The 15,528-nt window shown below is 34.9% G+C and overlaps 1 protein-coding gene across 1 annotated transcript; it reads left to right on the top strand.

The window, feature by feature from the left end:
* Positions 1-1,182: 1,182 nt before the first annotated feature.
* LOC101422889 (olfactory receptor 52J3) lies at positions 1,183-2,118 on the top strand. The gene has a single exon (XM_004447276.2). It carries the CDS (start codon positions 1,183-1,185, stop codon positions 2,116-2,118), a length of 936 nt encoding a protein of 311 aa, XP_004447333.1.
* The last annotated feature ends 13,410 nt before the right edge of the window (positions 2,119-15,528 follow it).

The following is a 15,528-nucleotide window of genomic DNA, read 5'->3' as shown; positions in this document are numbered from 1 at the left end:
TGTTGAGAATGGTCTCCTAGATTTAAGTTCAAAATAAGCAAAAGGGACTCTAGAGCCTTGATCTTGGTTATTATCTTTCTATTGGATAATGCCATTTTAATTAGTTATGGTGTTTATGTATTTATAGGACAAAAATAAGAAAATAAGAAAATAAATGCACCTTACAGCATTTTTTGTTGGATTAAGTAGAAGAGATAGACAGACATCATTTTCTATCTTGGTAAGTTTCATGTTTTTTATTTTAAAAAGATCATAAAAATGATAAGACAGTGGAGCTATGCCATGTATGAAAGCATTATACTGCCCCAGTTTAAGAATCTACCTAATATTGAGTAGCTTGGTTCATTTGCTAATGTTCTGAACACATTATTTGACTACCTTTCTTTTTGTCCTTTAGAGGTTTACAGAAGGTGATTCTTCCTCCAGTGCAACAATAGTAACCCAGATAGATATGAAAAAAACCTTTCCCTAATACTACAACATCTGAGACTTTCAGGGTCATCTCCAATACACATTCCATGTCTTGCACTGGAAGGGGAAGTGAACCAAGCAAGTGTTGACTCTACAGCAGGGCTAAAATTTGCCTGTCATATACAATGAATGCCTCTGGTCAAGCATTGTCAAGGAGTCAGTACTTCTCTGAGAACATGTATCTGTTTTTGTGTCTTTAAGAGGCTACTGGGCTTGGTGGGAATTTTTCTATGTGTTTCTAAGTCAATGAGGAATCAATAAAAGAATTTCTGAAGGTTTTGGTTGTAGGAGTGCCTATAAAATTAGGCCTGTGAATTAATTTCATTGTAGATTACCTACAAGCATTTTTGACTGCCTCTGTGATATGTTAACTTGGACCCATGTGCAGTCTTCATATTTCTAGGGTCACTCCGCACAGTGAATTTCCATAAAGTAAGCTAATTCTATTCTCTTCCCACATGAACAGATAAGCTCTGATTATTAGCAACTGCATTAGGCTTCAGTAACAGGTCTATTCCTATTCATGTAACAAATATGTCTTCAACTATGCTAAAACACTGAGTTAGCAATTGACATACCACCCCCTTCTTCCTCCCATTCTTCTTATCCTTCTCTTTCCCCTTCCTTCCTTTCTTTCTTATTCTCTTACTGTCTAATTACCTATTTCTTTTCTTCCTATAGGAGAAGCAGCTTCTCTTCAGATATGACAGGATGGTATACCATAATAGCAGCACTTTTCACCCAGCCACATTTTTCCTTATTGGAATTCCAGGACTGGAAAAGTTCCATGCCTGGATTTCACTGCCTTTCTGCTCTGTGTACCTTTTGGCTTTGTTTGGCAATGCCACAATTCTACTGGTCATCAAGGCAGAGCAGACCCTCCGGGATCCCATGTTCTATTTTCTGGCCATCCTTTCAACAATTGATTTGGCTCTTTCAACAACCTCTGTGCCCCGCCTGCTGGGCATCTTCTGGTTTGATGTCCATGAGATTAACTTTGGGTCTTGTGTTGCCCAGATGTTTTTGATTCATACCTTCACTGGCATGGAGGCTGAGGTTCTACTGGCCATGGCCTTCGACCGCTATGTGGCCATCTGTGCTCCACTCCACTACACGACCATCTTGACCGCTCGGGTGCTGGTGAGCATTAGTACGTGCATTATAATTCGCCCAGTCCTGCTTACCCTTCCCATGATCTATCTCATCTACCGCTTGCCCTTTTGTCAGGCTCATATAATACCCCATACCTACTGTGAGCACATGGGCATTGCAAAATTGTCCTGTGGAAACATCCGTATCAATGCTATCTATGGGCTCTTTGTTGTTTCCTTCTTTGTCCTGAACCTGGTCCTTATTGCCATCTCCTACGTTTACATTCTGCGTGCTGTCTTCCACCTCCCAAACCTAGAAGCACGGTTAAAAGCCCTAAGCACTTGCGGCTCCCATGTTGGGGTCATTTGCGTTTTCTACATACCTTCCGTTTTTTCTTTCCTTACTCACCGATTTGGACATAACATACCACGCTACATTCACATTCTTGTTGCCAACCTCTATTTGGTAATTCCACCCTCACTCAACCCGATCATTTATGGTGTCAGGACCAAACAGATACGAGACCGGGTATTCTATGTCTTAACTAAAAAGTAAGATTTCTATCACCTTCCTTCCTAAGAGTTTTGATCCAGCCAGGACGATTCCAATGTTTTAGTGTTAAATAATATCTTCTGGCCTAACATTGCCATCAATTTGTGATACAATTTGGTTTGCTTCTGGCTGCTGACAAATGGATTCTAGACTTGAGGAAGCCTCTTTGTATCTCAAATTCAAAGGCTTAACTGGCTATCTTGCGAAGAATCTGTACAACCTCTGCGTGACTTCAAAAAGAGTTCTTGATAACAAAAGGCTGCTTCTTTTCTAGTGAAAGAAGTTATGTCATAGTCTTTCATGCTCCATGATTAGAGAAATGTGTCACTGGACTTTCAACCTTGTATCCTAATGTATTCATTTCTATACTCACTGATTCATTTATTCATTTAATTTAAATATGTTTTGTGTTTATTGCATGCTTGGAGTCCTTCTGATTACTAGAGGTAAATCCATAAATCAAAGTAGCAGAAATGTAGAGTTCCCCCTCTGCAGCGCTTTTAAAAATCAAAGCTCATAGTTTTAAAAGATATAACTGCCAAATCTGTACCCTGAAGTGGAATGGTCTGTCAAATACCTGAGTCAGTGGACTGGTAGCCAAAATGATGTAACTTCAAATCTATTTCTCACTAACACCAATAGCATCATATCACTAATTGCCTCTCTGCATTCAAGCCGATAGCATCAGCCAAAGTTGAGTCTTGAATTTAATTAACTGCACTATCTCTCTCCATCTACGTTACACCTGTTGGCGTTTACTGATCACACTTTACCAAGTGTTCTCTTAATGTACATTTGGCCTTAAAATGCTCCATCCCAAAGTCCAAAGCTTCTGATTTAAGAACCATGATCTAAGACTCTGCCCTTAAGACATTAATGTAACTACTGTCAGAACAAGCTATGAATCACTGTTTTTCTTTCACATGTTAACAGAAGCATTTCCAAAGAGTTAATAATGTGATTTCTCAAGCGACGTCCTTTCATATTGTCAACTTTGTCACATTTATTTGTATTATTTTTGATGATTTTAATTATTTTCTCTTTTTCAGATTACTTAAAAAAGAGACTAAAGTAAAATAGAACAGATATTCTTGTGCCTACAGTCTGTAATTAACAAATTTTAACATTAAACACATTGCAGATATAATGTTATATAATATATTTATATTAAAAAATTTAAAAATGTTAAATTTGAAACCAACTTCTAGCACTGCCCCAGCTCAGTTTCTCTCCTATTTTTCCAGAGACAAGATTAGCATGTTTTTTATAGACATCACAGTACAAACTTTAATTTTATATCCCATCATGGTATTTTAAAATATGACAGTATTTTTGTTAGAATGTATATAAATTAAAATGCTTTGTGTTTTGTTTGATAACATTGTTTTTAATTTATGTATTCATCTACTAATAAGCATTTGTAATATTACTATTTTAAAAGTTAGAAAACATCTGCACATTCCTGTATGTATTTCTTTGTACATTTTTAGGCAGTTTATCCATGTTTTATATTTTAAGGTAAAATTTTTGGGTAGCAGACTTATGATAAATTAAAATATTTCTGCTTTCCTAATCTATGTATTAGATTCACAATATTTTCTGGTACTTCCCTTTTTTATTACTTTCATGCTTTCTATTATTTGATTAAGTTGCCATTTTCAAATTAATTCCCTGATGTTTGAAATTTGCACACGCTAAATAAATCTATTCTTCGATTGGGTATTATTAAAAATTTTCAATTTCTTGTTTTCACTAATTTGTAACTACCCTATTATGAAAGAACACAATTTTAGTTCTTTTTACTTTTTTTTGATGCTTTTATGTCATCACTCTCATGTTACCAATACCTAGAATTTTATTTCCAGAGCTTTAAAAATATTTTTTATTAGTTTTACCACATTTATTTTAAATAATTTATTTCTTCAACAAATCTTCAGGAATATCTTCTTGTTCCAGTTTTCACTAATCTTCATGGAGAACACCTTATATTCCTTACCCTAACCCCACCAGAGCCACAAACATCAGTTTTTGGTAATAATAATATTTCGATATCGAAAAATGTTTTCATATGCCCTCTTATTTGAAATATAGAATGAAAATTTATAAAATTCTGGAAAAATTCTGTCAGCTTTCTGAATTTATTTTCTCTTTTTGTCTGGCAACTAATGCTGTTAATGAAACATAGTTTACTTTTTCCAGGATTTTTTCTCTATTCTTTGGGAAGCATCTTTATTTTTTGATGTTCTAAATGTCATTATATTGACTTTAGATTTTTAATTTAATTTTAAAAATTATAATCAATATTTAGTGGGTCCTTAGATTCTGAGACTCTATCTCTTAGCCTTTCTAGGAATTTTTCAACATTTTTTTTTTTAATATTTCCTGCCCACACTTCTTTACATATTCCTATGGAAATATTTAAAGCAATATGTTGCTATTTACCTTTCTTTCATTAATTTTAACTTCCTTTTCTCCACCATTCAGCTACATTTGTTTTACTGTAGTCTTGAAAAATTCATTCATCTATTCTTTTTCATGTTTTTATTAGAGAATTTGTGGGTTTACAGAATAATCCGGAATAAAATACAAGATTCCAATATAGTACCCCACCACCAACACCTTGCAAGGTATAGAACATTTGTTATAGCTGATGATAGTATATTTTTATAATAGTACTATTAACTTTAGTCGATCTTTTAATTTAGGTTCACTCTTTGTAATAGTGTTGTTCCATAGATATGTTTTCCTGTGATTTTCATTCTATTAACATATATGCAATCTAACATTTCCCATTTTAATCAGTCATATATATAAAAACACACACACTTCAGTGCTATTAATTGCATTCACAATACTGTGTCACTATCACCACCATCCATTACCAAAACATTTCCTTCATTCCAAATAGGAATTTATGCATATACCATACCCTAATTCCATCTTGTCCCTTGGTAACCTAGATTCTAGATTATGCTTATTCCAATTATTTCAGAACAATGAGATTATACATTTGTCCTTTTGTGTCTGACTTATTTCACTCCACATGATGTTTTCATCATTCCTCTATGGTGCTGCATGTATTGGGGACTTCATTCCTTTTCATGGCTGAATAATATTCTCTTGTATATATGTACCACATTTTATTTATCCACTTATCAGCTGATGGACAACTTGGGTTGCTTCCATCTTTTGACAATTATGAATAATGCTGATTTGAACACTGGTGTGAAAATATCTATTTGAATCCCTGCTTTCAATTCGTTTGGTTATATACCTAGTATATTTAACCTATTCTTAAAACTCGCTATTTTTATTTTTAGCAGTTTTGATATTATTCTTCAGCTCCTCAATAGAGTTATTTTTTTCAAAACTTAAATTTTCTATTATTTTCATAAAATTCTTTGCTTTCTTCATGGTTAGAATATTCTATTTAAGGCTGCCAACTACAAAATCCTGAAAAGGCTTATTGTCAGTTCTCTTTCAGCCAATTTGCTATTATAGTTTAGCCCTTTCTATTCTGTAGAAATAGTCTTTGACTATTTGGTTGCTTTCTACTGTGAGTTTTTCTTTGCATTTGTGATTCCTTAATAGACTCATCAAATACCCTAGCTGAACTAAATGTGCAGTACGGGTTTTATTAAAAAACAAATTCTGAGATGGAGACTTGCAGGTAGGATGCTTATTTATGTGTTGTGATAGGCAGAATAAAGTCTCCTAAAGATGTACTAATCCCTGAAATTTGCTAAATATGTTAGTTTACAGGAAAAAGAAGAATTACAGCTGCAAAAAGAATTGTTTGCTAATCAGCTGACTTTAATAGAGGGAGATTATCCTGGATTATACAGTTGAACCCAACCAATGAACTCCCTAGGGTCCTTGAAAATAAAAGAGAGAGACAGAATAATCAGTCAGAGAAGGAGATAGGACAACAGAAGAAAGGTCAGGGTGATGTAAAGGGTTTAGCACTCCATTGCTCTCTCTGAAGATAGAGGAAAGAGATCATGAGCTTTTCCAAGAATGTAGGATGCCTCTAAAAGTTGGGAAAGGCAAGGAAAAAGTACCTTCTTTAGAGCCTCCAGAGAGAATGCTGAGCCTCCAAAACTTGGATTTTAGCTCAGTAAGAAACATGTCAGAAACATGTTGCTAATAAACAGATATGTAAGATAGTAAATTTATATTGTACTACTAAATTCATGGTACTAAATTTGTGGTAATTTGTCATAGGAAATAGGAAACTATTACAGGTATGTTTTCATGATCAATACATTGGGGAAGGGAAATAAGAGGAAGAATATAAATGGTGAAAGCTTCAGCTAAACTTTCAGAGAGCTCTGGAACTGGAATGGCCCTTTAGAGTTTTCTTTAATTGGTGTAAAGTGGAAGCCATTAGACTGCTGCATCAACCAGACCTTATGGGGGCTTGCTGGGAAGGAATTTAACCTGTGGCAAGTAAGCCCTCATAAACCAAAAGAATAACCAAATTTAGCTGAATGCTCTGTTACCAACATTTTCAGTAGCTGGGGGAATGAATTATTTGAACCTACAAGGCAAACAAAGTCATCAACTATAAAACCCAGCTGGAATATAGTGCAACTACTGTGCAGTACCACTTAATTCTTTAGGAATTTTCCATTTTTCCTTCCTACTTTTGGCTTGAAAACCTCAAGACACAGAGAAACATTTACATTCCTTCCTGTCTTTGAAATAAAATTATCCCTTGTATTTATAGTTATATCCTAGGCTATTACTTCTGGCCCAGTAATAATTGATAATTCCTCCTGTTGATTTTGATGTCATATAAATGATTCATCTATTTTAAAAATCAATGTTAATATTTATAGGGTTTATTTTTTGAGGGGGAACAGTAGTTATACAAACTGCCATCTTGGCAACAAAGCCTGCCACATTAATTTTTAAGATCACCAACGTTTTTTAGTATTTTCTATTTGATAAGAATTCTGAGTGAAGTCATTCTTCTTGTAAATAGTTGGTTTGGGTAGTTTTTTAATCATTAAATTGTTTCATGGTCATTACTTAAATCTTTTGTATTCAATACATTAGAAGGAGAAAAAATATTTTATTTATTACAATGCCCCAAAAGACTTTTCACATTTTGATGCTGCTTCAAAACATGTTGCTGTGTGTTATTGATTTATATGTATTGAAATTATATATTGTTTTATATATTTCCATGTATATTTGCAAATAAAACTGTCCATAAATGCAATTTCCTAATACATTTTCATTTTAATATCTGTGTAATGATATCTTTGAATAAAAATATTTAAAAATATTCAGATGAAGATGATCAATAGTTATGTCAAGCTATTTTGTGAGAGTAAGTTAGACACAATGGAGATTTTAAAAGACTTAACCTCAACACAGGGGAGAGTACTGGAGGGGTATTCTATATCAAGTTCTTAGCATTAGTCTCTGTTGCTACAAGCAGGACATTCAGCAGTGTCAGTAAGTACATAAGCTTAACTATACTGGAGTCCATACTCTTAGACCTCTGAGCAACCTGTTTCTCTGATACCGTGGTGACTATGTTCATAACTAGTGGCACTGAGGTGGCTGATGTCTGCCTGGTTGTTTAGTTTCATCCCTGGTTGATGATTTCTGCTGGGCATTAACATGTGATACAATGATATTCACAGCTTTGTCCCTCCTGCATGTTCATCCTCATTCCTTTACCCCAGACTTTCTCCTCTTATTGTTCAAATTTTTCCTTTCAGTTTCTTGACTGCTAATTCACCACTGCTAATGATTCTGTATATATTCTAACCTCAGGAGTCTTCTCTTTTTCCACACAAAAGTATTCATCAGGTTCATTGTCCAAAACTCTGTTCTTTGGGAAGATTTTCTTCACCACACCACTGTCTCTCAAGGACATCTCTAAGTAAGGCTATCATGGGAGGTGTCCATTTTTATTTTAATTTTTATTTGGACTCACATACTAAGGGCAACTACGCTTGGGGTTTTCCTCCTACTTAAACTAGCTATATAGGCTTCTGCATATGGCATCAGTGTGAGCTGAGACAGGGCACTGGTGCAATAGTTGTGGTGACCTGATGGTGAGGGATACTTGAGCCTGAAACTCATTTGCCCTACTATCCTACTCGTGCTGATCTATGAGGAACCACTTCCATCATACAATGGATTGTTTCTGTGCCTGTCCAAGCTTAAGATTCAGTAGATCTGACAGTCCAGGAAATTCAGCCTGCATAGTGACTTAGAATATCAATTTTAGGTTCTCTACTTTACAAGGACCCAGACTTACACAAGTTTTTGCAAAATATGTATTATCATTTCCCCATGCATTGGGGGTGGCCTTGCTCCAAACTTCTAGGGTCCATATTGTGATATAGCCACTCAAATTGGCTACAAACTCTGCAGAACATCTTTCCCTTTCACTGATACTTCCAATGCAATAGGGTCTTCTGAAGGATTATGTGGTCTGAATAGCAATGTTGCTAATACAATGGCCTGAACCTGCAGCAGAGCCTTTTCCTGCTCTGGGCTACACTGAAAACAAGAAGTCTTTTGTGTTACTCAGCGTGACTGAAGTGGGCTATGGGTGGGAGGCTGTTCATTTCTTTGTAGATAACCTAAATTGTATGTGTCCTGACCTGTGGATATGAGACAGTAAGAGGCTGCAGCCCTGCCCTTGGTGACCATGGCAATGACTCCTCTCCCAGAGAAACAGTTTATCAATGAAAACTCTATAAACTTTAAATATTCAGGGAAAATGCAGACAAAATATGCTAAAAGCTTATCTAGAACGTATGAAGTCTATGCTAAAAGCTTACCTAGGATGTGAAAGATATATGCTAATTCAAGCAAAAGAACCATTTGGGCTTTCCTCTCTGTATAAAAGAACTCAAAGATCTTGTTAGCGGCTCGGGTTTGAAACAGAAAGCTCCCGAATCCGGCCGCTGTCAATAAATCATTTTATCCTTCTCAAAATCATTCCTGAGTCCTGGCCTTTCTATATGCAAATAATTGAACCTCTCTTGTCTTCTACAACATGATGTTTAAGCTAATTTGTTAACTTTTCCAGGCAACGGTGCCCAGTTGTTTGGTCAAGCAAGCACTGGGCTAATTGTAATGCAAGAATATTTAATGGACTTTAATCATCAGTGAGTTGATTGCATCTATGGCTGATTACATCCACACTCAACTGAGGAGATTGCTGTCAGCAATGAGTGAAGTCTCACCAATCTGTTGCAGACCTTAAAAGGAGAAATGATTTCAGCAACCAGCAAAAGAATTCCCAGCTCTATGTCAGACAACTAGTGTTTCATGGGGAACTCATTGGGAAATTTTATCAGAGTTCCTGGTTTGTAGCCTGCCCTAAGGAATTTGGACTGTTATATCCCCATGATTTCATTAGCTAATCTTACAAAATCTCATGCTATTTACAGATACCTCCTGTTGGTTTTGTTTCCCTAGAGAAACTTGATCAATATACCTAGTGTCTCAGTTTCCATTCTGATAAGACAGATGCTATAAAACAGGTGGACTTAACATCAGCAATGTATTGATTCATGGTTTCAGAACATAAAATCTGCTTCCTCCCAGGGTTGGTAGTATTCTATCTGACTTTGGGTTCCTTGGCTTTCCCATCACAATGGTATGTTCTCCCTTTTTTTCTTTCTTCTGATTTCCTTTCTTTTCCAGCTGCTTGTTCCTCCCTGTGACTTTCTTTTCTGTGTCCAATCTCATTTGTTTATGAGGACTTCAACCACACTCAATTAAGGCCCACTCTCATTCAATGTGAGCATACCTTAACTAATAACATCTTCTAAGCACTTTATACCCAAAGCACAAATATGTCTTTTGTGGGGGACATGACAGAACCCTCACACCTGGTATTCCTGGGTCTGGAATATTCTGTTACAGAACATGAAGAGGCAGATCAGGCATTTTGATTCCTTTTTCATGTCAGGAAGTAAAAAATGCAATTGTTTGTTTGTTTGTTCATTTCTGTTCGTGTGTGTGTTTTCTTCTTGTTTTTTTTAACATTGGGAATAGGAAAGTTTCCCAGAGCACAAATGACTGCTATAGTGCTGAGCTATTTGTAGATGAGGCAGGATTCTGTATCACTATAGAGCTTATAGTCTATCCTCTGGAGTGGTGTATGTTTTTTACAAAGTCATCCAGTTCATAAACCTCCACTTACATATAATTTATATAACAGATCAATAGGATGATCTGAGGAAGATCAGATAATACATATCTCTTCAGATTATATTATGATGGAGAATATGTGAGTTAATGTAACATTAAGAACAAAATTATAAATGTATATTGCAGTCTGTTCCATATTAATTTGAACTATACCTGATCTTTTTTTGTCATTGTTAATCACCAAGTTAATTATATCATGTCATATACCTAAGACCAATAAACCTGGTCTAGAAAAGATAACACATCTGGTCAGTGGTTGCAATTGTGGCTACTACTTGGTTGAGTTCACAGCAGTCTATAGCATCCACCAGTGTCTAATGGAATCTGCAGATGCCGTACTTTTTAATTAAAAGCATATTGGGAGAGAGTGTAACCTACTATGTAAACTTATCCATGTGGTGCAGCAGTGCTCCAAAACATATTCACCAAATGCAATTAATGTGCCACAATGATAAAAGAAGTTGTTGATGTGGGAGGAGTGGGGGTGGTGTGGGGTGTGGGGTATATGGGAACCGCTTATATTTTTTAATATAACATTTTTTGTGATCTAATTATTTTTAGAAATATATAATAAATAAATAAACAAAAAAGCATATTTTAGAGGGACCATAGCATTAATCTCCATCAACAACCCTGGGTTGTAATATTATTTTAGAATTAATTTCTTGGCCCCAAAGGCTTTGGGGCAATTTCACAGAATTCAACTTAGCCTTCATCACTGAAGGAGACTTTACTCAATAAAAGGAGGACACATTATAGATGTTGAACTATCAACTAAATATGTCAATCCCAATGATAATTGTCAGTTATCAATGTCAAATAAGACAGTTTGTCTGGAAGTCCTCAAAATGTATGGGTGTTCATATTTCACCAATGTAATTTTAGTTGAATAAGTGGTCATAGATTCATTTAGAGAAAGACTGAAGAATCAATACTATATATAAGAGCCATGGGTTTAAAGAAACCTACAACGTGGGGACCTAGCCACTTCTTTGGTCATTGAGTTTGAAGTTTTGAAACTGGTTCAGATCTAGAAACTGGAAAAGGGATAAAGACAGATAGATAACTGATGACAGATAAATAGGTGATATATACATAGAGCGAGAGAACGAGAGAGAGAGAGATAAACAGATGATAGATGGATAGTATAAGATGCAGTGTGAATCATATACAGGTATTTTGAATGGAGAGGTGCACTTGGCTCTAGTTTTATAAATTCATTTTTGGTTAGCTGTTAAACACTTCTATAGAACTGGGCTTGATGGTTTTTAATGTTTGATAAGAGATCAGACAATGGTACCCTGCTTGGGACATGAAGGTTTCCAACTCTTACGGAAGATGAAAGTAGCTGTTCTCAAAGGCCAAGTTGCTTTCCTATAATAGCTATGTCTGTCTGGAGATGGATGGGGAAAAAATGGGCAAATAGTACTTAGCAATCTTTAGAAGGAACATCAATAAACCATTGCATGCATACCTGGTGTTAATGAATAACTTCAGGGGATAAAGACGAGCCAATTACCAAATCTAACAATGGAGTGTGAACACAATGAATCATCATTAAATAAGAAATTTTTACTCAAGTTGAGATTACAGAAACAAAACTTCAAAGCAAATATGAAGACAAACACCAGGAAAGAAGCCACAATATCAATAATAAGAGAATTTACTCATGAGAAAAGAAAAAAATAAAGCAAATTTACCTGGATTTTGAAAGATGCATCCTTAAGAGCCTCAAAAATTAAAGGAAGCGTAACACCAATAAAATGAATTACAAGTTATGTAGAAATTGATAGATACAAATTGAAATATATGTTTGTTTAAAATAGACTTCATTGGAAAAGAAAAATATATTATCTTAAATAAAATTCAATAGATGGCATACCTTTGATACCAGACACAAATGAAGACAGATTTCGTAAATTAGAAGATAGTGCTATGAGATGGATCCAAAAATGCAACAGAAAGAAATAAAGAGCTTAAAAACATAAATCCATCTAATTAGGAACTTATGTTGATTAGCTTCAGCATTTCTCAGACTGATAAGAATCTGGATAGATTATATTGAAATAATGTCTGAGAATATCTGAAATTGAAAAAGATAAGACTTTTAAAATTGAGAATGCTCACTACATACCAAGAATAATAAATTAATAGTAAATCCACACTGTACAGTAAACATTTAATGCAGAATATAAAATGGTTAAAGACCAGCAGAAGGAAAGAAAATCGTAACCATATGAAAACACAGGACATATGTTTATCTGGGTCACAGCTAGAAATATATGCATGTTACAAGTCAAGTGAGGAGCATTTATTTCAGGATCTCTTTACAGAGGTGTATGCAGAGTTAAGGGGACAATAGGAGAGGCAGAAGCTCCTGGGGGTTTGGGGTAGGAAGGGAGGATGTAGAGAATGATCAGTATGAACAGAAACAAAAATCTATGGTGCTACTGTTGAAAGCTGGTAATCATTTAGAAAAATATAACAGAGAATAATTGATCCTATAAATAGTGGCGACAACATAACAGGATTCTAAAATAAATCTTGCAAAAGATGCAATTCTTATATGGAGAAAATGACAAAGCATTTCTAAGAGACAAAAAGAATACCTGAGGAAAGAAAAACAAAACATGATTAAATTAGAAGACTTGGCATAAAATCTTTCCTTTCCTCTGAATTTTATGTAAATTCTTTGGAAGTTTAAACAGATTTTTAATAGGAAATAGATTTTAATATTTATGTAAAAAAGAGAACTCTCAAATTCTTGATTTTGAAAATAGGCATAAGCATAATTATTTCAGTTGATTTAGCAGTCATTTGTATAGGAATTATATCTGCTAGATCTGTTATAACTTGCATCTGGTATACAATTTAATTATGGTATCAATTTGATTATCATAATGTTCACTTTTATTTTAGTTGGATCTTGATATCTACTTATCCATTTTTTTTCTTCATTTAGATTTGTACCTAAGAATTATGTCTAGAATAGTATTCTAGTTGGATGCACAATATCTGTTTGCACTACAGCAAAAGAATTTATGAATCACTCTTCTTCATACCCTCATATACCTTGTATGTCCATTCTCAACAACTATGATATTGATAACTCTCTATCTTGATTGGAATCTCAGGTATGGAGCCTACCCACATTTATATTCCTATTACCAAATGTCTCATATACCGTATTTTCATCCTGGGGACTATACCAAACTATTTCCTTTGTTTAAGGATCCTATTGTGATTAATCTTACTATTTTCTGTTCTTTCTGGCTCTCTCTTCTCTCTTCCTACCATGGTAAGGATTTCCTGGATCAAAGCTCAAGAAATTTCCCCTAATACCCATATTGCTTAATATTTCTTCATTCATAATGTCTCAGCTATGTAATCGTTTATATTTCTCATTACATCTTTCCAGTGATTTGTTGTCATCTGCCACTGTCTTAGATACATTGACCTATATCTATGCTGGTGCTGGAGTCATGAAATTTTGCTAGCACTTTCTCTAAAAAATACTTTGTAGAGAATAACACTTACTCTTTCATTTGAAAACATGTAGCATACTGTCAGAAGAACTTCCTGCCCCATTATTCCTGACTCCATTATGATATCATGAAACTGGTCTTTTCTGATAACAAAGCCAAAGACATCTATGGCTTATTTGTGACTTTCACCAACATTCTATACTTAACAATTTTTTTGTGTGTATCTTACATGCTGATACAGAGAACAATGTTGAGCATAGAATCCCAAAAGGAAAGACTCAAGATCTTCAATACACTGTGCATATATATATATATATAACTAATACAAGAAAAATTTATGAAGAATATCAAGTAAATTTCCATGAGTCAGAAGAAGATCCTGGATATCTTATTTTATAAAACTCCTTATTGATACCTGATATGCATTTACCATTGAAAATCACTGTCCTAGAAGATGCTAGATTGAAATTAAATTCTCAAAAATGTCCTAATATAAGGAAAATCTATGTGTTTAAGGACATTATATCTAGTAGAGGAGGCAGACACACAAAGGCACAGTTATAACACACTGTGCAATTACTCTAAGATTATTCACAGGATCCCCTGGGAGCATGGTAGAGACAACTATAATTTTGCCAGAGGGAGGAGAAAAAGATTAAGGGGTGTTTGCCACAAATGATTATTCTTAATATTTATAAGGGGCTAATTGGTTTAACTTGGCTCGAGGTCTTTTGCAGGTTCACCTGCAGGGATTTTCCTTCTCCTCTGACTGAGAACAGGCTTTAGAGCTAGAATCTCCAGAGTGTCCTACTCAACAAGGAAAGCATTGAGGAGGCAGGAACTGACCCTGTGGGTCAGAATAAATTACTGGACTTGCCCATCAGTGACACTCTTGTGACTGCAGGTCACCTTCTTTTTCTCTTTACACTGATATGTGGGTCTAACAACCTACCCATTCACTGGTAAGTTTCCAGATATTCTCAGTGTCCACTTGCTTTTACATCATCTCAAGTAGGAATTCACATACTTTCTGTTTGCATTTGATCACCTAAAACTTTGGGTGTATGTCATCGTCCACCCCCTGAAAGGTTAAATATTGCCTGCTAATTCAGGAGTGATCATCCATGGTCCTGCCAAGCAACGCAGATCAAATAGATGCAAGTCCACACCAAAAGATATCCAGAGACAAGCACTAGCACCTGGAACTTGGGTGAATTGTCTTGTCAAGTAGTAGAGTTTTTACTGCACATGAATATGTAAATTGTTTCTGGGTGCTGATATGCAAGACCAGTGACCTTCCAGTGAACATTGTTATGAAAACAGTGGCAACCACTAGGAGTTTTTGTCTGTATAATCTGTCCTAACTCAGTATGCTACTTTTTAGGTTAAAATCTTGCTTTATATTTTCATCTTTTGACAAAAAAGAAAGCAGCCTTATAAATCTAACAAAAATTTATTTATCAGTTCACAAATATCTTATCAGGTAGATTTTGTAAGAATTTTATTTGATTTAAAGATAGAAGCCCCCTAGATTAGATTATGACTTTTCATTCATTTAATGTATGAACATATAACCATATATGTCAAAATAATATCTGCTTTGGTGGGTTTCTCTGAAGCTAGAGAGGATGCAAAGCAGCACTACTATTAATGGAATATTATTAATGTTACTGTTAATCCTTGACCAACAATTTAAGGATTAATTTGTTTTCATTAAGTAGTCAGGGTGAGGAAACAC

This window comes from Dasypus novemcinctus, chromosome 10 (genome assembly GCF_030445035.2).
Source record: "Dasypus novemcinctus isolate mDasNov1 chromosome 10, mDasNov1.1.hap2, whole genome shotgun sequence".
Lineage (NCBI taxonomy): Eukaryota > Metazoa > Chordata > Mammalia > Cingulata > Dasypodidae > Dasypus > Dasypus novemcinctus.
The sequence above is the reverse complement of the archived record's forward strand: the minus strand, read 5'-3'. Positions and strand labels throughout refer to the sequence as shown.

Bases quoted from the DNA above. Each gene is read 5' to 3' on its own strand.
- LOC101422889 (XM_004447276.2), top strand. From the start codon at position 1,183: ATGGTATACCATAATAGCAGCACTTTTCACCCAGCCACATTTTTCCTT.